The 22224-nt window shown below is 43.2% G+C and overlaps 1 protein-coding gene across 6 annotated transcripts in view; it reads right to left on the bottom strand.

Annotated features, from left to right (window-relative positions):
- The window catches only part of Twsg1 (twisted gastrulation BMP signaling modulator 1), a 65248-nt gene extending 52451 nt beyond the window's left edge, over positions 1-12797 (bottom strand). For 4 of the 6 annotated variants that reach the window (XM_063231978.1, XM_063231979.1, XM_063231977.1 and 1 more), the window contains exons 1-2: positions 12421-12544; positions 11426-11585 (exon numbers count right to left, since the gene is read on the bottom strand). In XM_063231978.1, coding sequence (XP_063088048.1) covers positions 11426-11585; positions 12421-12539 — 279 coding nt within the window. In that variant the 5' untranslated portion in view covers positions 12540-12544. Of the gene's footprint in view, positions 1-11425; positions 11586-12420; positions 12545-12639 lie in introns of those variants that run through there. The other 2 variants (XM_063231980.1, XM_063231975.1) reach the window with 2 other exon arrangements.
- Between the last annotated feature and the right edge of the window lie 9427 nt (positions 12798-22224).

Genomic DNA, 22224 nt, shown 5'->3' with positions numbered 1-22224 from the left:
GGTGCTGTGCTGCTTTAATACCAGCGAGCACTGAGATAACCTTTCGGTTTTCCTGGTGGTTTGTCTTTTTTTTTTTTTATACAGTGGAAACTCCACGGGTTTTTAGGGTGAGACACATAAAGTGTTCTCTGACCTTGCCAGAGGTTCTGGCCAGGCTTACTGTGGTACACTGCACACAGGTGGGACCCGTTCTTCCTAGGTGGCAGTCCTGTGGCTCTTGACAAGCACATCCCACGAACAGCTGCCACGCCTGGGTGGAGACTCCTCTCACCACAGGAGCTTTTCCTATGCTGGGTGTGGAGCCCTGCTGCGCCACCTGTCTGTTCCTGCAGAGTCACCTTTCTTTTTTTTTTGGTCTTTTTCGTTTTTATCGGTACCAGGGATCGAACTCACGACTGTCTGCTTGCAAGGCAGGCACTTATGCCACTGAGCTAAATCCCCAGCCCCCAGAGTCACCTTTCTAGAAGGTCATGGATGGCTGTGTCAAGCAAGCAGGAAAGTGATCGGATGGTGCACCATAACCTGGGAACTGTGCTGTTCTCATCAACTATAATATTTAGATCATAAACACCAGCCACAAGTACTTACAAAGCAATATGAGCTTTTACTCCCTTCGGAAAATAGGGTGAAAAAGGACCTGGTGAATTTGACAGGTGATAGCTGGGATTCTCAATGTCCCCCAAAAGTACATGTGTTGAGAGTTTGGTCCCCAACCTATGGTTCCATCAGGAAATGGTAGAACCTTTAAAAGGTGAGGCCTAGAGGGAAGAAGGGGGATTGCTGGGGGTGTAGCCTTGAGAGGGTACTGGCTCTGCCTGTTTCTGTCTCTTTTCGCTTCCTGATCACCATGACTTGAGCAGCGTCCTGTACCATGACACACTTTGTGGCCACCAGCCCACAGCAACTGGGCCAAGAGACCATGGTCCAACATCAAACTGTGAGCCAAAATAATCTTTTCTTCTTTAAGCTGGTTGACTTGGAGATTTTTCACAGTGACAGAAAGGTAACGTAACAGGCTAGAGCCTAATACTGACCCACATTTTTAAAGGTCTTCTAAAAACAAACAAAAAGTTCAAATAGTAATGATCTTGTTAAAAGCAAAATGCTCCACACCAATTTCTCCCTGAGATAGCTAAACCACTCATTATGCAACACAACAATTTTACTCTCTTGATGTTTAAAGTTAGGTAGGTTTCTTTCCAGTCAGAGGCACAAGGTAAATATTTATAGCAGGACCACCCTTATATGTAACACCCTGTAGGAGGAACAGGAATGACTAGAGCCTGGTAAAAAATATTTATATAACTATGAGCTTCCAGGGTGAACTTTTTATACTCAGTCATGTCAGGAGTATAGCGAGGTCAATGTAAACAAATGTTCTGAATTATCCTCCTGATGCAGCATTTCAACACTGCAGGTACTGTTCAAACCCAGCCACCCAGAGTGAAACTCTGTACTCTCTGGGAAGGAAGTAGTATCTTCCAAAACACTTCTATAACATACCATATTTGTCCTTCTTAGAGTACTTAAGCTCCCTTCAGTCATTTCAGTACACTTATCAGAAAGTTTGAAGAATAGCTATTGCTATTTCTTCTAACAATGTCAGCATACACGTGCCCTGCTGTGTAGCGGGCCTTAGTGATGACGCCACGCATCCCAGAGGAGAGCAAGGCCGCAACACTGCCCAGCCTCTTTGGGTCATCAGTCACTCTGAGAACTTCTTGGAAGTACGGGCCTGTCCTGAATTAGGAACACAATCCAGGGGACGCCCTGAAGCCATCAGGAGTACCCAGGTAGGGATGACTGGCATAGAGCCAATCTGTGCTTCAGTGAAAGAGAAGGGATCAAAACTCGGTGTTAAGGTTCAAATTTCCATCACATCAGTCAGGTTACCTACATACTAAGGCCTCTGGAAAGAAAACCAGGCTTTATATAAAAAGAGGTCAGTGACTCACCAGCACCCACAGCAACAAAACGGGCCAATACAAACAACCTGAGAGCACTCTCTAGGGAACCCACTCCAGGACCCCAGGCCTCCCTATCCCCAGTGACTCCTCCAGGCCTGCATGCGGACAGCCTTGGGAGCACTGCTGTGGAGGGACAAGTAAAAAGAAAATGGGTCTCCATAGAAGCAGACAGTCCAGGAGACACCGGGACTGTGTACCAGCCATGTACCAGCTGCGTACCAGCTGTGTACAAGCCACGCACTAGCGTGTACCAGCTGCCGTGTACCAGCTGCGTACCAGCCATGTACCAGTAGTGTACCAGCACTAAAAACACCAGCAAGTATCCTCCGAGAGTCTAAGAGAATGATCTTGACTGGGGATTTAGCTCAGCAGCAGCATAAGTGCCTGCCTGGCAAGCATGAGGTCATGAGTTTGATCCCTGGTACAAAAAAAAAAGAATGATCTTAGACACACAAGTGAAAAGCATTACTATGCACAATTAATAAGCAATCAATAAGAACTTTTCAAATTTAAAAGTTGCTAAAATGTAAAAAAAAAAAAAAAAAAAAAAGGCTAGGGCTCTAGCTCAGTGGCATAAGTGCCTGCCTGGTAAGTTTGATTCCTGGTACCAAAAAAAAAGTCAGTAGAAAGTGTTCAAAGGCAAGGCCAAACAAATTTCCAAAATAAAGTTAAGAAAGTGTAATAGAATAGATACGATCTAATAGACTATTTACAAGCAAGGAATGATCCAAAAGATGAAATTAGACCAATTCCAATGGCAACAGTATCAAAAAGAATACAAATATTTATGAATAAATTTAACAAAAATGCAAGACCAGTATACCACAAAAACCCTGCAGACTTATGGCCACAAAAACCACCTCCAACAAAGTATTATTGAAAATGATTAAAGAAAATCTTAAGAAAAGGAAATACCTTCATGTTCACAAATTAGAAGACCTGATGCTGCCCACACAGACCTACAGATTCAGCGCAATGCCTATCACAGTGCACCTGGCCATCTCAAAGCCACAACTGGGGAAAGAAACAACCGAAAAGCTCAAAAACTTCTGCTCTGCAAAAAACATGAACACAAAAATTTAATGAATAAAATGATGAGCCACAGGCTATGAGAAAATGTTTGCAAAAATCTTATCTGATACAGACTTGTGAATCTAAAACATAAAAAAAATCTCTTAAAACTCAACAGTAAGAAAACAGACAATCTGATTTGAGCAACGGACAAAAGCCTTTCACACACATCGCTAAAAGATACACCCCCATAGTTAAAAAAAATCACTTGAAAAGATGCTCCAAACCAGGTCACAAGGAAGTTGAAAATCTTACATGCGCACACGTGCACACACAAAACATGCCACACGCTTTTTCCTAGTGCTAGGGACTGAAGCCAGGGCCTTTTGTGTGCTAGGCAACCACTCTACTGACTGAGCTACAACCCCAGCCTAGACAAAAATTAAAATAAAATGAACACCATTACACACCTATGAAAACATTAAAGTCCAAATACTGAGGATGCTAAGTGCTAGTGAGGACACAGGGTGCCAGGAGCTCGCTCTCATTCAATGTGCTAAGAATGCAAAACGGAACATCTGCAATGGAAGACGATTTGGTGCTTCCTACAAAACTACACGTAGTCCTGCCATACAATATGTGAACAACTGACAAGCAAGCAATAAGAACTTTTCAAATTTAAAAGTTATTGCTAAAATGAAAAACAAAATCAGTAGAACGTGTCCAGAGGTAAGACCAAAGGAATTTTCAGAATGAAGCTAAGAAGGTGTGACAGGATAGACAAGACTGAGTTCCTCAGTGTTCTCCCAATCAGCTAAAACTGTACGGCCACATAAACCTGCACACAGAAAGTCATAGCAATATTAGCCATAACTAACCAGTCATGGACATGGTCAAGATGTCCTTCAGTGGGTGAGTGGATTAAAAAAAACTGGCACAGCCACACAGTGGAGTATTAATCAGTGCCTATGCACATACAACAGAACATGACCCAGCAATAAAGGAAACAATTCATTACCCCACGCAAGGCTTGGAGCCAATAAATTCATATTGCTGAGTGAGAGGCTACTCTGTGATTCCAATTCCAAACCACTCTGAAAAAGGCAAAACTACATATATGATGTATAAAGTCATCTACCACTGAGTTATTTGGGAACAATACTGGAAGGAGAGAAGGTTTACCTCAGTTTCCAGGGGGTTCAGCCCATTGTTTTACTGATTCCAAGGAAGAAACATGGTAGAAGGGCATAGCAGAGGAAAACTGCTCACCCAACACAGGCGGGAAGCAGAAAGAGAAGGGCGGAGCCGGAGACAACACTACAAAGCGCCCTTCCAGCTCTCACTCTCAGTGACTGCCGCCAGCCAGGCTTCACCTCCTAAGGGCACAGTAAGCCAACAACTCATAAATGGATCAATCCGCTGATGGTGTATCTCCTCCCATGACCCAGTCACCTTCCCAAAGTTCCATCTCTGAATACATGAGACGTGTGGGGAATAGTTTAGATCCAAACCATAGCAGACAATAAAAAAGCATTAGTGGCTGCTAGGAGTTTCGGGAAAGGTAGGGAAAGATAAATAATGTTGGGAGCCATTGAGGTTAGGGCATGACCCAGACATGACCCTACCAGACAACAAAGATCGCCCTGGTCAGCCAGGTGAAGAAGTTGCTACAGCCCAAGAGAACACCAAGCTCCTAGACAATCCAAGCAATGGGTTGCTAGGAAGAGGGGCTGACATTGACATCGTCTTTCCTAGTATATAAATAAACACGCTGCAGTGGTTGAGCAGTTCCTTTCCTCCCATCAGGAGGATAAGGGCTCCCCCTGACCCCCGCTTTGTCTCTTCTTTATTTTTCTCATCCTTTCCTGGTCCTTCACCCCAAGAACCTCAGATGCCACACTGGGTTGCAGCAGAGTAAGTTGGAGAACAGATGAGTTTTAGGGCAGTGAAACTATTCTGGATGAAGTGTAACGGTGGATATATGACATTTCTATACTGTCAAAACCAATAGAAAGGTAGAAAGATAAGCTCTGATGCAAACTATGGATTCTAGCCGATAAAGGATCAATATTGGTTAATCAGTAGGAACATGTATACCACACGAATGCAAGACGTTAATAATATGGGACACATGTGGGGAGGCATAAGGGACTCCATAGTCTCTGCTCAAGTTTTCTATAAACCTAGAAACACAGAGTCTATTATCAGGTGGTGGCACACATCTATAATCCCTCCTACAAGAAAGGCAGAGGCACGTTTGAGGTCAGCTGGGCAACTGAACAAGATTCTCTCTCAAAATAAAAAAGGACTGGGGATGTAGCTCTGTGGTAGAGCACCCTTGGTTCAATCCTCATTACCTCCAAATAAAAGGTCAATTACGTTAAGATAAATGCTAGCTGGGTTTACCATAGAAACTGACAAGGGGACCCTGAAACTCACGCAGACTTGCAAGGGACCCAGAGCAGCCAAAATAATCCTGAGAAGAACAAAGCTGCAAAACTCGAGCTTCCTGATTGCTAATGGTTCCAGCAGCTACAGTGACAGAGGCTAAGCAGTGCTGGAGTAAAGACTGGCACGTGGCCAACGGAGCGAGACTCAGCTCAGAAACAAACCCTGACATTCACGGTCAGATGACTGAAAGAGGTTTCAACACCACGCCAGGGAAACAGCAGTGATGCTGGGATGACAGACTAACCATACACCAAAGACAGGATGGGCCCCTGCCTGCCACCAGGCACGCGAACCAAGCCCAGTTGGTCAAAACAGAGAACTCAGCAGGGCTGCGGAAACGGGTGGGGGTAAGCACTTGCCTGGCCTGTACCAGGCTTAGGGTTAAATGCCAGGGGCTCCAAATAGATGCTTCCTCCTATCCAAAAGGCCAGTCAGGCGTGAGGAGAATAACTAAGACAGAGGAGATACTCAGTGTTTTCAGAAGAAGACATAACCAACAGAGTCAGAAAATGCCACATCCGCCTTCTCGCTTGCAGGGTGGAATGCTAGCAGATGACAGAAAAATGCTTCCAAGTTCTGGGGGAAGAGTTTAACAAAGAAGTCTGTGTTCCACAAACCAGCCACCAGGAACAGGTGAGAGGATATGGAGGGCTTGCTACATGCATCCTACGAGACTGCTCAAGGGCAAGCTAGAGCAAAATGAGGAGGAAATTTAATAGAATGAGAGGGAGTCCAACAAACCCGGTGGGACGGCCTGGAGAACACAGCAGAGGAGAGTCACTCCCAGACGGGAGACCGGAGCCGCGGCCAGGGCTGGGATCAGCAAGAACAAAGGTTCCATCTGGGAGGAAAACTGGGTCAACGGCAGTGACAGATGGTGTGAGCTAAAGCAACATGGTTAGCGACTCAAGAAAGACATGGTTGTCCAAGGAAATGTCGTCTGTACCCTGTGTGACGAGACAGTGATCATGATTTGTGTAATCCCTGTAACCTAACCAAACACAAGTCTCTATGCGCGGGAACACACCTGCAGCTGCATTCACAAGCGGAGACCTGGGGTGACCCAGCTCTGGCCTCAGCACAAGGGCCGGGGGGTGCTCCACAGCAAGGTGAGGGTGCTGAAGCCCAGAACGGGTTCACCCGTCCCTGGCTACCTCAGGAGGTGCGAACTGATTCAGCTTCAGACAGTGGGCTCCAGAGCTCCCGGGATCACCTCTGAATACAGGTGTCACCAACATTGACGACCCGGAAGCAGAAGTCCAGGAAGTTCAGGAAATGTCCTTTCTCCACAGGTGCATGCAGCCCTCAGCAAGTTGTGCCAGAAGCAGAAAGTCTGAGGGCAGTCTTTATAGATGCAAGGACGCAGATTTCTTGTCTTTCATGACTTGCAGAGTGGTGACCTTTGGCAGGTTCCCAGGCCGACCAGAAGTTTGCAGCCCCAATAAACTCTCCCTTTTCCAGAGTCCCTAAAGAAACGCACTGCTGTTTTTAAAACTAAAATTATATTTTAAAGCCAGACATGGTGGCACACATCTGTAATCCCAACATTTAGGAGGCTGAGGCGGGAGGATCTTTAACTCAAGCAAGGACAACATAGTTAGAACCTGTCTCAAAAAACTCAAAATAAAATAAAACTATACCCTGAATCATTTCACAATATAAAAGAAAATTTTAAAAGCAAAGAGTGGGGCTATTTTTTTTCTATGCTTGATTCTTGGTTCTCAGGAATCTAGAGATGATATGTCTTGTTGGTAGGATAGGTCAGAAAGGTTCAACATGCTACAGAAGCAGAAAGGTAACCAAGAGATAAACAGGAAACAGTGACCACTGGCAGCTGGGGTGAAGGCAGCCAACTACAGCTGTACCCATCAGGCACCAAGCCTGAGATGCCTTATAACTACGGCTGAGAAATCACAAAAGAGCAGCAGAAGGGGATGATTTTGCTACATGGCTAAAAAGCACTCACAGAAGCCGTGGACATACACGAAAAAGCAGCTCTTCATGGGCGCCAGGAGAAACAGGGAGAAGTGGGTCCAGGGCTCTATTTTTCACTGTGTTCATCTAACCTATAATCACTATGTACTACAAACATGGACTAACGTAAACTTTTTAAATGCAAAAAAATCATTGATTGAAATTGAGAAGAATGAGGCTGGATGTGGTGGTATACACCTATAACTCAAGGGGCTGAGACAGGAGGATTGCTATAAGTTTAAGACCAGTCAGAACTGCATTGTGAAACTCTGTCTCAAAAAGACTAAATAAATACATAAACTCCTTAAAAGCAAAGCATTTTAAATAAAGTGTAATTTTTAATTATTGTAACTAAGAGAAGTTATAGACTTGGAGAGTCTGGGTGTGGTGGCATACTTCTCAGCATTCCAGGAAGGTGAAGCAGGAGGCTTACCAATTAGGTCAGGTAAGACCTTGTCTCAAAATAAGAAAGGGCTGAGGATGAGATTAGTGTGAAGGCTATGGGTTCAATTCCTAGTACCACAAGGGAAACAAACAAACAAACAAAACAACCAACAAGAACAAGCAAAAATACCCTGGGATTCAAGTCAAGGAACACCAATCTGGTATCTGGCATCAGTTTGGGGTGCACAACAGGTGAGCAACAGGGAAAGCAATGGGAGCTTCTCCCCATCACTCAAATTACAGCCTACATTCTGCCTCCTATCAGCTCAGCTCATATTCTCATAAGACTACGGACCTTACTGCAAACTTCATGTGTGAAGATCTACACTGTGCGCTCCTGATGATCAGAAGTGGAGCTGAGACAGTGATGCTAGCACTGGGGAGAGGCTGCAAACAGAAATTAACACAGCACAGAGGGCTGATGGCACCGAGGCCCTCAAAAATGATTGCTTGCAGAGTCACATCAAAACACTATCAGTGAGTGGCAAGAGAAATCTAAAAGCTTTAAGTTAAGGGGCTGGGGATTTAGCTCAGCGGCATAAGCACCTGCCTTGCAAGCAGGCCGTCGTGAGTTCGATCCCTGGTACCGATAAAAAAAATGAAAAATGAAAAAGACAAAAAAAAAAAAAAAAGCTTTCAGTTAAAATCCAACTTCTTTGAGAAAAAGTCACCACCAACACCACATCTCAGCAAAACTGAATGGAACATAAAATATGCTTATTTATGTGACATATAATCAACCTGCCCACCAAACTCAATCCGTCACCTCGGGGGAACAAATGAACACTGGGGATTTGTTGACATCTTTCAAATATTAGAGAGATTTTGAAAGAGACTGAGCCAGGGCTTCCTTTCTCCTGATTGGTACACAATTACCAATCTCCTCCCAGAAAAATTTGAACTTCATTTGCCAACCATAAAACACCCCATACTGGGAAAGAATGGATCTATGACCCACTTGTGAATAAACCAGGTGAATAAACTTTGGCCATGCCAGAAGAGCATCAGTGGGCTGAGCTGATGATAGTGCTCTGCTGGAGACCATTTCAGATTTCCATATGTTCTGCATTGGAGGCAAGGTAGAATATCCCGAGATTACCACAAAAGCACTAAAAAGCCTGCTTCCATTCTCAACATCCTATCTTTGTGAACCAGAGTTTTCTACTGCAGTGACAGTAACCAAAACGCCACCATGGAGTCACCATCTAATTGCAAGAAAAAAAAGTCCAGAGCTCCCCTGCATTATGGTGAACCGTATAATCATTTCATTATATATTACAATATAATAATAATAAAGTGCTCAATAAATGTAATGTACTTAAATCATCACAAACTCCCTGCTCTCACTGTCCATGGAGAAGCTGTCTTCTATAAAACCTGTTACTGGTGCCAAAAAAGTTGAGGATTTCTGATTTACATGAATTTCCACCTACAGACCGGTACAGCAAAGCTTCTAAGGCTTTAATTTTAATAATGAAGTTGAACTGGAACCTGGGGTGGCATAGATTCCCCATCTGGTCATGGCACAGCTGTACCTCAGAAGCAAATGACAGACCTCAGAGCCAGCACATGCCTAAGCAGACAAGTTACTGTTAATTTTTAGGTCATTATATTGATCTAATAGCTTTGCATTAAAGAGTTTTTATCTGTTAGAGATACACATTGGTATTATGGGTAAAACAGAATAAAAGATTATCTTGAAATTAAAATACAGTTAGGGTAGATGGTGTAGAAGAGTACAGATGAGGGGTATCTTTGAGTTAGTGATTGATTTATCTGCTGAGTTTATTATACTCTCCTCTGTTCAGACTTGAAAATGTCCACAGTAAAAAGTGTGTAAGCCAAGCAACTTACCAACCACCTTCCCTAGTTAAGTGATTTGAAATGCAAAGTAAAGATTGTAAAGGGTATGAAATAATGTCTTAGTTACTTTTTCATTGCTAAGACAAAATACCCAACACCCACAAGCTAGGGAGGAAAGGCTTACTTTAGCTCATAGTTTGTAGAAGTTTCAGTCCATAGTTGGGCAGCTCCAAGGCCAAAGAGAAACAGTCCATAGGAGGGCAGGCAGGAAGTGGCAGCATGTGTGAGCCTTTTATCCCACCCAGGTTACCAGCCTGTTTCTTGGTACCACCCGCACTCAGGGTAGGTCTTCCTGTTACCCACATCCAGAACTGCACTAAACCGATCGGCGGACTAATTTAGTTATCTCACACTCTGGATCCAGACACTTCTGAAAATTCCCACCTATGACTGTGTGAGGTGTTGGGAGTAATGTAGATAAAGCCGTAACAGATGGGAGCAACCAGAATTTGAATTCTTAATAAAAAGGACCAAAATGTCAGAAATAAGCACAAAATGCTTTTGGTCTACCAAAATAATTATCACTCTAGTAGATACATGCAATTACCTCAAGTGAGGATTATAGTCAAGAGTTAGCTGACTCAAGCTTCAGACAGACTGCTAATATAGGCTGAGTGCCTCTAATCCAAAGTTTCAAGACCTGAAATACTCCGAAGTCCAACCTTTTGTGAGTACCACCATGAAGTCACTGTGGAAATCCCACACCCAACCTCAGCCGATGAGTCTGACAAAATATAAGCACTGCATAAAAAAATCTCAAGGTGGATATGAATGAGGTGTATGAGGTGGATATGAATTCTCCATTTAAATTTCAATCCCTTCCCAAGATGCAAATGTTTCAAAATCTGAAACACATCTAGGCCCCAACCATTTAAGTAAGTGGTAACCAACCCATATGTGCAATTATTGGACTTTTTAGCTCACAGCTAGTAATCAAAGGGAGGCTGATAGACGAGAGCTTGCTAGTGGCCACACAGGAGCGGAAAAGAAACCTGCTATGGAAGACATTAGTCTGCCACTAATTTTCACAACTTTATGAGAGAACTGACCAGTATGTTTAGTGCAAAGACAGTGCACTTTGGAGTCAGAGATGAAATTCCACAGGACTTACGAGCTACGTGAACCTAGCCAAACTGCCTAACTCACTGTTCTTTTTGGAGAAATGAAAAGCAAGGCTGGCTGGAACTTAGTAAACTTGTTTTCAACTCTCTTGGAAGCTGGTTCTCTCATCCTAGCCAGTAACTTACCTGCAACCTGTGAGACCTAAGCCAGAACCCCCAAATGAAATGCTCCTCAGAAACTCCACGACATAATATTCACTGCACTAAGCTGCCACTATGCTGTAATTTGTTACACAACAGAAAACGCATACTTTATTCTTAGGGTACAACTGCCTGTTAACTAGCTGGCTAATTTTGTTTCTCAACACTGAGTCATTAAGACTGTGCTCTATAAACCAAATTACACAAGGAAATCCTTCAGTTCATCTGGACTGAGCGTTTCTTCCCCTAGAGTGGCATGTGGGATATAAAGCTGGATACTGCAGTTGGTCTAGAGCTCCCTGAATCTGACCACTGATGTAAAAATCAGGAGCACACCATGATTCGGTACCTCAGGGTCTGATGTTTGGCACCCAACACTCAGGCCCGAGTTGCACCTGTGTGCTACACATACATCACCACTGCACCTAACAGACCCAACCTCCGCAGTCCCACCTGGATGAGGCACTTGCTCACGTCGCTGGCACACAGGGCTTTGTTGCAGCTCAGGGATCCTGGCAGCCACAGGAGGAACATCAGCCCTGCCAACATCAGCGCAGCAACGCAGTGTGACTTCATGATTCTCCCGCCGAGATGACCTAAAACTCCCAGCAAGCTGGACATACACAAACCAACTTTCAATCAACCGCAAGTGTGTGGGGGGGTGATACACCCACACAGAAACCAAGACTTACTGTTATGTCAAAAGACTGAATGACGATTCGACTTTAATTTTAGGTCCATTATTATTCAGCTTTGAACCCATATGAAAACCACCACTACTGTCTTAACAATTTAAAAACACTTTCTGCAGGTGTGCTTTACACATGGGATTCTACCCAGGGCCTAGCAGTACATGCCACCCAAGTGCCTCCCACCAAACTATGCCCCGAGTCCAGTTATTTAAATACTGGAATTGTGGAAATTCTTCTCATGATTATTTATGGCGATTTCATTTTGCCTGTTATTAATGAAATACAGTGGCTCCAAGAGAGGAATCTGCAGTCAAATAACGAGCCAGTAACAGAGGGGGACGGCCAATTGTTAATTGCATTAATAACTGAATAATTTATTAAATGTAAACCTATCCTTTCATTTCTGTTACATGCTTCAAAGTTATTAAGAAGATATTATAGTTCAAATATAAAAACGACCCGCACAAATTCTGGCAGGGGTTTAACAGCCCACAGAATGATTCAACCTTTACAAGGTAAGTTTCTGGGCGTTAAACACACCCCCCCCCTCCCCGAACACAGGCAATTAAAGTAACTCCCGAGCGAGGGGTAAAGGTCGGCTTGCGGGCCTTCGCGGGGCCCGGGTCCAGCGCAGGCAGAAGGTCGCGGGGCATCAGCCCATCTGCGCCCCACTCCTGCCGCCGCTGCGACCCCAGGGCCGGGCGCAGGGCCGCTGCGCATTCCCAGAAAACAAAGTGGGCCAGAACCCAGACTGACCGGAACCGGCTCTCAGCTTCAGAGCCCGGCCTCTCGCTCCCGTGGCCACGGCGCGCCGCTCCCGCACGGCCGAGTCCCCGAGGGGGGACGCTGCCGCGGCCGCCGGGAAAGCCGTTCATTCGCGCGGGGACACCGGGCCGGGCCTCGCCCCGCGCCGCGCAGGCCCAGCCCGCCGCCCCGCACCGCACAGGCCCAAGCCCGCCCGGCTCGCCCGCTCACCGCCGTGCCCCCCGTCGTGCCCCCCGGTCCTCGCGTCGCCGAGCCAGGCCAGGCCGCGTCCCCTCAGCGCCGCGAAGAGTCAGGCGCGCCGCGTCCTCCGCACTCGGCTACGCCCGCGCCCGCCGCCTGCTGGGGAGTCGCGCCCGCCCACGCCGCCCGCAGGCCACGCCCACCAGCGCTCTCCAAGACCACGCCCTCCCCGAGACACGCCCATCGGGGAGTCTTGCCGTGAACCACGCCCTCTCCGCAGGCCCCGCGGGAAGCACGGACGCGCTCGGTTCTTTCTCCGGCTTCCAAAAAACTCGCTTTTTAAACTAACGGCGAGGTGAATAAGTCGACAGAACCTATAGCGTTAGGTGATCCACAAGTGCCCTTTCCCTGGGAGGTGATGGCCCAGTGTTACAGCCTTAAAGCAGCAGAGTCCGAGCTTTCCCCTCCCTAGTGTCCACTGGCAGGAAGTGGAAGGAGGAAGAGCCCGCGGTGGCCGCCTCGCGAGGTGGGGCCTGTGCAGCAAGCCAGCAGCCTGGAAAGTCACCCCACGGGAGAGTCACCGAGGTGCCCGGGCGGGGCGGTGCGCGCCTGGAATCCCACCACGCAGGGAGGCTGAAGCAAGACCATCCCGAGAATTCAAGTCCCGCCGGCGACTTAGAGACTTAGCGAGACAGACCCAGTCTCAAAACTAAAGAGGGCCGGGATGCGGCCCAGGCGAAGGCCTGGGGTTCAATCCCCAGTACTGCAAGAACGCATGACCGTACACATGCATACAATTTTTAAAAATGATTGCACAAATTTAACTTTCTGGATCTTATTCTAATTTTATGGCTTCGTGGAATTACGGTACTCCAGATAGATAGACTGATGCAGCCATTTAAATAAATGATACTTTAAGGCTGGGCAAGGGCGCCGTGGAGAGAGTTCTTACCCTGAGTCGGTGAGGCCCTGGGCTCCATCCTCAGCCAAAATATGAAAAGATGTAGCTCGGAAGGCAGCAGACTTTCGTGTAAAGAAGCCCCTCTACGCACTCTTGAAAATTATAGAAGGCTTCTGCAGAGGCTTTGCGCGTGCTCCTCTATCAACACTTTTGAAATTAAACAGGCATATAAAAATTATCCATTATTTCATTTAAAAATAATAGCCTGTGATATGGTAACCTAAATAACATTTTATGAGAAATAAGTATATTTCAAAACAGAGAAAACAGTGTGCAGAGTGGCATAGTTTCAGACGTGTGCCCTCTTGCAAACGTCAAGCAGCAGAAGCCGGGTTTGCTTTCTGTCTATCTGTATCTGCGCAGCTCAGTAACATGGACCATGGGGCCTCTGGGAAACCTTCGTGTGTGCTTGTGAGAGCATCAGAGTGGTAAAGCCAAATAATTTCAAATATTACAATCAAAGTAATTTTGAGCTCCTGACTCCTTCCAAAAAGTGATCCTGGAGACATAGACCATGCTTTCCAAACTCCCATTGCAGGTGAATATCCTCAATGTGGAAAGCGATGCATGGCCCATGAACATTTTATAGTTGGAATCGCGTTTTTAGAATGATTAGGGTGTTGAGTTGTGCACATGGTTACTTGAAAGGCCTGAAAAGGCCTCTCTGTGGCGTCAAGACTGAGATGCAGTGTTGTCTATTGTTGGTGGTGTTTCCCCTTCTTGCTTCTTTGGATTTTCTGATGTGTTTTCATGTGTTTCATTTTGGTAATAAGGAAAAAAAAATTATTTTTAACATGACATGAAGCCCTTTCACAGGCCCTGGCAGATCAAGTGGTGGTTGCCTAAGGCCTTGGGGAGATGCCAAGGCATTCAGTTCTGTGGCAGGTCCTTCGGGAACCCGGAGCCTCAGGGTCACTGTTTTCTTTTACCAGAAGCCTCTCTCTGAGCATCATGAAAGAAACCGTCTTATGGTGACACAGGCTTCTTAATAGGCTTCGAAGACAAGTCGAAGGACTGAGCCAGACAGTGTGCTTCTGGGGTTGTAAACTGGTGGCACTATCTTCCTAAAGCTGTATTGGTAACAGATTACCACACAAGCTGCTGCAAACATCACAGATGCGCTCTTAACAGTCCTGGAGTCAGAGGTCTAACCTCAGGGCCTGTGCGGGACACCAGGAGCCAACTTGTCACCTTCCCTGTGGGTGTCTAAGGGCCACCTGTCCCTCAGCAGGCGGCCAGCCTCTGCAGGAGACCTGAGCACTTTCCAGCCAGGGCCTCCCTGCTCCCCCTGGCCTATTCTCAGAGGCAAGTCGCCCCTCTTCACTGTGGTCAGACCACCTCCTGTGCTGTATCCTTAATCCACTTTGGCTTTAGTGAATGATGAGAGCCATGGATCTAGATTCAATTTTCTGCATGTGGATAGCTAATTTTCCTGGCACTGTTTATTAAAGAGACCAGCTTTCTTCCAGGACATGTTTTTGATCTCTTTTGTCAAAGATCAAATAGCTTGAGTGTGCTTGGAATTGTTTCTGTGTCCTCTGTTCTGGTCCATTGATCCTGTGTCTGTTTCTGTGCCAGTACTATGCTGTCTTCTGGGGGGTTTTGTTTTTAATTTTTAATTTTTTTGTCTCTTTGAGAGAGGGTTTCACTGTGTAGTTCAGGCTGACATGAGCTCACTTTGTAGCCCAGGCTGATCCTAAATTTGCAACGATCCTCCTGCTTCAGCCTCCCAAGTGCTAGGATTCCAAGCACGTGTCATCATGCCTGGCTTTGTTTTTATTTTTTTAACCACTGTAGCTTTGTAATATAACTTCAAGCCCGGGATTGTAATTCCCCCTTCTATACTCTTGTTACCCATGATTGCTTTTACTATTCTGAGTTTCTTCTGGTTCCCTTGAATGAATTTTAGATTTGTGTTCTTTAGTTCTTTGAGGAAATCTTTGATTTCTCCTGTAATCCAATGTTTGATGCTATTTTGATTGGGATTGCATTAAATATGTGTATCAGTTTTGGAAGCATAACCATTTTGACTATATTGGTTCTGCCTATCCAGGGACCAGGGATATATTTCCATTTTTCTGATGTACTCTCCGATTTCCTTTTTCAGAGCACTGTAGAGGTCTTTTATTTCCTTAGTTAGGTTAATTCCTAAGTATTTAATTTTTCTTGGTGCTATCATGGATATTTTCCTTCTCAGTGGATTCATTATTGCTATAAAGGAGTGCTATTGATTTTTGTGTGTTGGTTTTGTATCCTGCTACATTACTAAATTTGGTTATTAATTCTAGGAGTCTCTTGGGTCTTCCATGTAGAGGCTAATGCCATCTGCAAACATTGGTATCTTGGGCTCTTCCTTTCATACAATATCCTTTTCATTTATTTTTCTTGCATGATTGCTCTGGCTAGTATTTCAAGTACTGTGTTAATGGTGATAGTAGACATCCTTGTCTTGTTTTTTATTTTAGAGGCAATGCTTTCAGTTTGTAACATTTCAAGTGATGTTGGCAATCAGTTTGTCATAAATGGCTTTAATCAGACTGAGAGAAGGCCCTTTTATACCTAGTGTTTTCAATGTTTTTTTATAATGAAAGGATATTGAATTTTTGTCAAAGGCTTTTTGACAAGGCTTTCTTTATTGCCTGTTATGCCAAGATGATGATGTGATTTTTGTCCTTGCTTCTGTTTATGAGATATAATCCATTCATTTGTCTAGTTTTGGAATCAGGGTAATGGTAGCTCCCACAAATGTCTTTGGGAGTACTCCCTTTCAACATCATTAGGGAGCATCAAGGTATTGGTGTTAAATCTTCCTTGACATTTTTGTAGAGTTCAGTAGAGAATTCATCTGGATCTGGGTTTTTCTGAATTGGCAGGGTTCTGTTTAGTTGTTTATTTTTTGTTGCTTCAATTTCATTGCCTCTTACTGGATTATTTGGAGTTTTTAAATCTTCATGGTTCAGTTTTGGTAATTCTTATGTAATCTACGAATCTATCCATTTCTTCTGTATTCTCCAATTTATTTGTGTACAGATTTGCAAAGTAGTTGTTATAACCTTTTTTATTTTGGTAGTATTCATTATAATTTCTCCTTTTTCATTTCCAATTAGATTGATTTTGGTTTTTTTTTCCTCTTCTTTTGGTTAGATTAGCTAAGGGTTTCTCTGTTTCATTTATTCTTTTGAAGAGCCAACTTTGATATTGTTGTTTGTTTGTTTTTTCTGCCTTGATCATCATAATTTCCTTTCTTGTACTAGGTTTGGGTTTGAATTGTTTGTTCTTTTTTTCTAGGACCTCCATTGTTAGGTTATTTATCTGGGCGTGCTGTTTTTGTGATATGGACATTCATAACTATGAACTTCCCTCCTAGGACTGCTTTCCTTGTGTCCCAGAAATTCTGGTTTGTTGCACTAGCATTATTGTTTAGTTCTAGAAACTTTTAATTTCTTCCTTGATTTCTTCTGTAATCCAATGTTTAAGTGAATATTGTTTGGTTTCCATGCCGTGGCATAATTTGTGTTTTCTTTTGTCGTTAATTTCTAGCTTCATTGTACTATGATCTGATAAATATGCATGGTATAATTTAAATTCCTTTACATATACTTAAGGTTGCTTTATTGGCTATGATGTGGTCTATTCTGGAGAAAGTTCCATGTGCTGCTGTGAAGAATGTATACTTTATTTTCATTGGGTGGAACACTCTGTGGATATCTGTTAAGCCCATTTGTTTAAAAACTTTTGTTCAACTCATATTTGTTTGTTGATTTTTTGACTAGTTGATCTCTTTGTGATAGTGAGGTTTTGAGGTCTCCCACTATAATTATGTTTATGTTTATCTGATCTTTTATGTCCAGTATTACTTGTTTCATTTATTTGTTTGGTGGGGGGTAAGCTGAGAAAGGACCTTGCTATGCTGTTCAGGCTGGTCTTGAACCCACTTATGAAGTTCAGCCTGGCCTCAAACCCACAGCAGTCCTCCTGCCTCAGCCTCCTAAGTGGGATTACAAGCATCCATTACAGCTTTTACTTGTTTTATTAAGTTCAGTGTGCCATTATTCTGCGTATATGTTAATAATTGTTATCTATTTCTGTTAATAATGGTTATCTCTTCCTTAACCAATAAATAGTAACCTTCTTTGCCTCTTGATGAGTTTTGGCTTCAAGTTCACTTTGTCTGAATATGAGACAGCTATACCTGCTTTTTTCCACATTCTTATTACATGGAATACTGTTTTACATTCTTTGATTTTTAGTCGATATGTGCTTCTTTTTGGGTTAAATTATGTTTCTTTCATTCAGCATAACTGAATGTTTTTCTTGGTCTATTCTGCCTTACGGAATCTTTTTTTTTTTTTTAAATTTTTATTTAAGGAGAAAAGAAAAGAAAGAAAAAAAAACAGTGAAGGGGTACAAGTTATACAGATTTACAGAATAAAAAAATGCGCAGTAGGAAATCACTAGTTAATGGATTACATATTGCCATCTTAGAAATAATTGTTCAAGTCACAAAATTAAAGCTTGTAGAGTGGACATTCCAACAATGATACTGCAAACAGTTCTGTTCAATGATCCAATAAAACTCTGTGATATCAGTTTCTATCTTATACATTGAAATATACATGCAGTTATATAGTTTAGAGCACTTTCTTTTCCTCTCTTTTGTACAGTGACTATTACACATTTTGGGTTTCATTGCTCCCACGGTTCTTGTTGCTTTTTTGGAAGAGAGTAAAACCAAATGTGACATAACAGAACAGAATCGGTCAAGTCAAAAGGGTGGACATAATAGATAATATAAAAACATAATACAAGGTGATCAACAATGGTTACCATAATGCCTCCCGCTATTTCTAATAGAATTGCCTATATCATTAGTTGTAATACAATTGAACAAAACCGTAAAGAATAAAACCGACAAAACCAAAACATTGGAGATATTGTAGGTCTTCAAAAGTAGATAAAAGTCAACGAGAATGGGCGTTATAATGAATCTCATTATCTTCTCAGCTGATGCCTAAACTTTCGAACCTGATACTATCCAGCAAAACAGAATATAGGAACCTCAGTCAAAAACAAGATGGTGAGAGTAATACAGGGCTTCAAATCGAGATAATAGAAAGTCAAAGTGGGTTACTATATTATATCCTGCTATATTTTTCCCTTTAATTAAATGGATAAAAATAAAAAAGTAAATAATGGAGTGGAGATTGAGAAAAAAGAGGGCATAACAGCGAAACAGGGCAGATCAAAACATAACCATTTAAGCAGAATAGTGTTTCACCACCAGCTAATCCTGACCCAAAAATAGTTACCATATTGATTCCCTCCCTGAAGTCCTTGAGTACAACTTCAAATACTGTAGCATTAAGTATATCAAAACAATGTAAATCCATTTAAGAGAATGACAGCATTATAGAGTATTTAGAATCGACTAACAGAAAATGAACAATGGTCTCTGTATAATCTCCTTGTCTTTAAAAGGTTTTTTCTTATACTATCGTACATAGCAAAATCCAATAAGATACAACCTGTTTAGACCATTGGAGACAGAAGAACAAAAGCTAGATGAGACTTCAAAACAAGATGGTACTAAATCAGCATTACCTATTAAGATGTCATTTTCTCCAAAAAAAGCTGTTCCTATCATCCAATCTTCTCTGTCTCATTTCTGTTGAGCTCTTTTTCTGTCAGTAGCTGTCAGTTTGTCTTCTTCATTTTGTTCTCTGCTCCATTCATTGTGGCCTCCCCGCCCCTATTTCTGGGTTCTTTGTATTTTTCTTTTTTTAGAATATCCTGCAATACTTTCTGTAGGGTTGAATTGGTGGTTGCAAATTCCCCCAGTTCCTCTTTATCTTGGAAGCACCTTGTTTTTCCATCAATTTCCAGGGACAGTTGTGCAGGATATCTCAATCTTGGCTGTAGATTATTATCTTTCAAAGCTTGAATTATTTCTCCCCATGCTCTTCGTGATTTGATGGCTTGTGAAGAGAAATCTGCTGTAATTCTGATGGGTCTTCCCTTGTAAGTGATCTGTTTCTTGTCTCTTACAGCTTTTAATATTCTGTTCTTGTATTGAATTTCTGGAATTTTTATTATTATATGCCTGGGTGTTTCTCTGTTAGGGTTGTAGGTAGCTGGGGTCCTGTATGCCTCATACATTTGAGTATCTTTACCTTTTGCTAAATTAGGAAAATTCTCCTGGATTATTTCTGTGAGTAGCTTTTGTAGTTCACTTGTTTGTGTCCCTACTTCTTCTTTTATGTTCTTAATCCTTAAGTTATGGCTCCTCTTATCATCTTCTTGTCTTTGTATTATTGCTGTGTGTTTCTTTATTATTTTTAAGAAGTTTTTCATTTCATTCTCCCATGTTTCAAGTCTGCCCTCCAATTCAGATAGTCTGTCCTTAGTTTCTTTCAAGCTGTTATGCCAGTCTTGGGTAGACTTCTTGATTTCTTGATAGTCCCTTTGCACCTGCTTCACATACTCAATGCTTTCTCTGTTTTCTCCATCAAGCAATTCTCCCCTCTTTTTCTGTTCTTCCATTCCACCATCTGCTTTTTCTTGGGTGGTGCTTAGCATTTCTCTAACTATTCTGCATACTTCTAGCTTCAGGTCATTGATAACTTCATTCCTGAATTGGTCTATGAGGCTCTCTAAATGGCGCTTAATGTCTATTGGTGCAGTGTCCACTATTGCCTGATTCTCAGGATTGGGGGTCGAGGAGCCTTTTTTGTTGCTTCCCTTCCCCATATTTTCTGTTCCTTATAAAATGTAATCTTACACAGGAGGCCCGGCTTCCCTGCCTGTCAGCCACAGCTTGATCAAATTGCGCTGGTTAGTTGTTCCCGCTCACCGCTGCGCCCCAGGGAGTTGCGGAGGAGGCAGCCTACGCGGGAGTCAGTCGCTCCTCCGGGCCACCGTCAGGCTCTGGGATCTGGGTTAGGCCAGCCTAGGGAGTCCGCCAGCAGCGTCCATCCGGCCAGGCACCTTTCACCAATCCCGTCCGAGAGGGAAACGTGCGGCTGCAGTTGCCACCGCGCCCTGCTCTTACAGGACTGCCCGCGCCCAGAAAATCCTCCGCTGGAGTCAGACTGCGGTAGGGAGTCAGTTCCTCGCTCACCTCGCCACCAGTCAGCCTTCCTCCCTGTCCGTCGCGTTTCCGACTCCGTTCTTACAGAATCTTTTGACTGGGAATTGAGACCATTCACACTGTGAGTTGTTGCTGATAGATATTGACATTCCTGCCTTGTCTTATGTTTCTCTTGCTGTTTCCCTGTCTTTCCCTTTACTTAACTCTTCACCCTATGTGGTGTGTTCATCCTATCCGACCTTTTGTCATTGTCAGCATTATTTTCTCTTTCTGGGAAATCCTTGAAAATCTTGTGAAATAATGAATTTCCTTAGGTGCTTTTTATCATGGATATGTCTCATTTCTCCATCAACTCTGAAAGATAGTTTTGCAGCATATGTCAGCCTTGGAAATTGTTTTCTTTTAGGATGAAACACTGCACTCCAAGCTCTCCTGGCTTTTAAGGTTTATGCTGAGAAGTCTGCTATAATTCTAATGGTTCTAACTTTATATGTGACTCACTGATTTTCTGGAACCACTTTTAAGATTTTGTTCTTCTGTTGGATTCCAGGGTTTTGACTATGATATATCATGGAGAAGTTCTTTTCTCATTGTGGCTCTTTGGGTTCTATAAGCCACACTTACCTGTATATTAAAGTCTTTTCCCTTACTTGGAAAGTTTTCTGCTATTATCTTGGTAAACAGGTTTTCTTTTGCCATTTGTGCTGTCTTCTGATTTTTCACTAATTCCAATTAGTCTTTCTTATATCACGTAGCTGCTGAATTCATTTTTCATGTTCTCGTGTTCATATCTCACATTTAGTAGTCACACTGACAACAGTGCTGTCTTCTAGTTCTGATGAGGGATAGGAAATTAGAGAATAAAAAGAGTAAAATTTGAAGGAAGATAGAAAAGTGAGATGTGGGTTAGTCCTACTCAGGAGTAAACAGAAAATTGTGTGAAAGAACAGCTGACAGAAAGAACCCAGTACCAAAAAAAAAAAAAAAAAAAAAAAAAAAAAAAAAAAAAAAAAGAAAAAGAGAGAAAGAAAAAGAGAGAAAGAAACAAGAAAAATACTTAAAAAAGAAAAGAGAGCAAAGTATAGGAAATATAAAAAGGAAGAGAATACAATTAAAAGAGAAAAAAAGGTCAAAAGAGGGAAAATACTCCCCTGCCCCCCAAGAACCTTGGACTGCAGTGGATTAACCATGGACTATGGAGGCGAGACTCAGCAAGAAGAACTCAGCAGGCTTCCATCTGTGAGGTGAGTTTGCCCCTAAAATAGGAATAGAGTTTGCCACCTTCAGTGGGTAAACAGGAGCAACAGAGAAGCCCCATCCAGAAGTAGGCCTTAGATGAGCTTGGCAAGTGGGTGGGTGAGTCATTCCTCCACACAGAGAATATCAGGTAGATTGAGGAGAGTGCCAACAAGGCCTCCCCCAACCTGGAGAAAATTAAGGGGGCCTGTGGGCCACCCAGAGACACAGTACGGTCCCAGCTGAGACAAATGCTATAAACAGGGAGATATGGTGACTCTGAACAACCTGAAGACATAATAACAGCAGGAACTAGGGACTGATCCATCAA

Source organism: Cavia porcellus, unplaced genomic scaffold (genome assembly GCF_034190915.1).
Source record: "Cavia porcellus strain 051 isolate PalLab524CR breed Dunkin Hartley unplaced genomic scaffold, mCavPor4.1 scaffold_20, whole genome shotgun sequence".
NCBI classification, from domain to species: Eukaryota; Metazoa; Chordata; class Mammalia; order Rodentia; family Caviidae; genus Cavia; species Cavia porcellus.
Note: the sequence above shows the minus strand (reverse complement) of the source record. Positions and strands in the feature narration are given on the sequence as shown.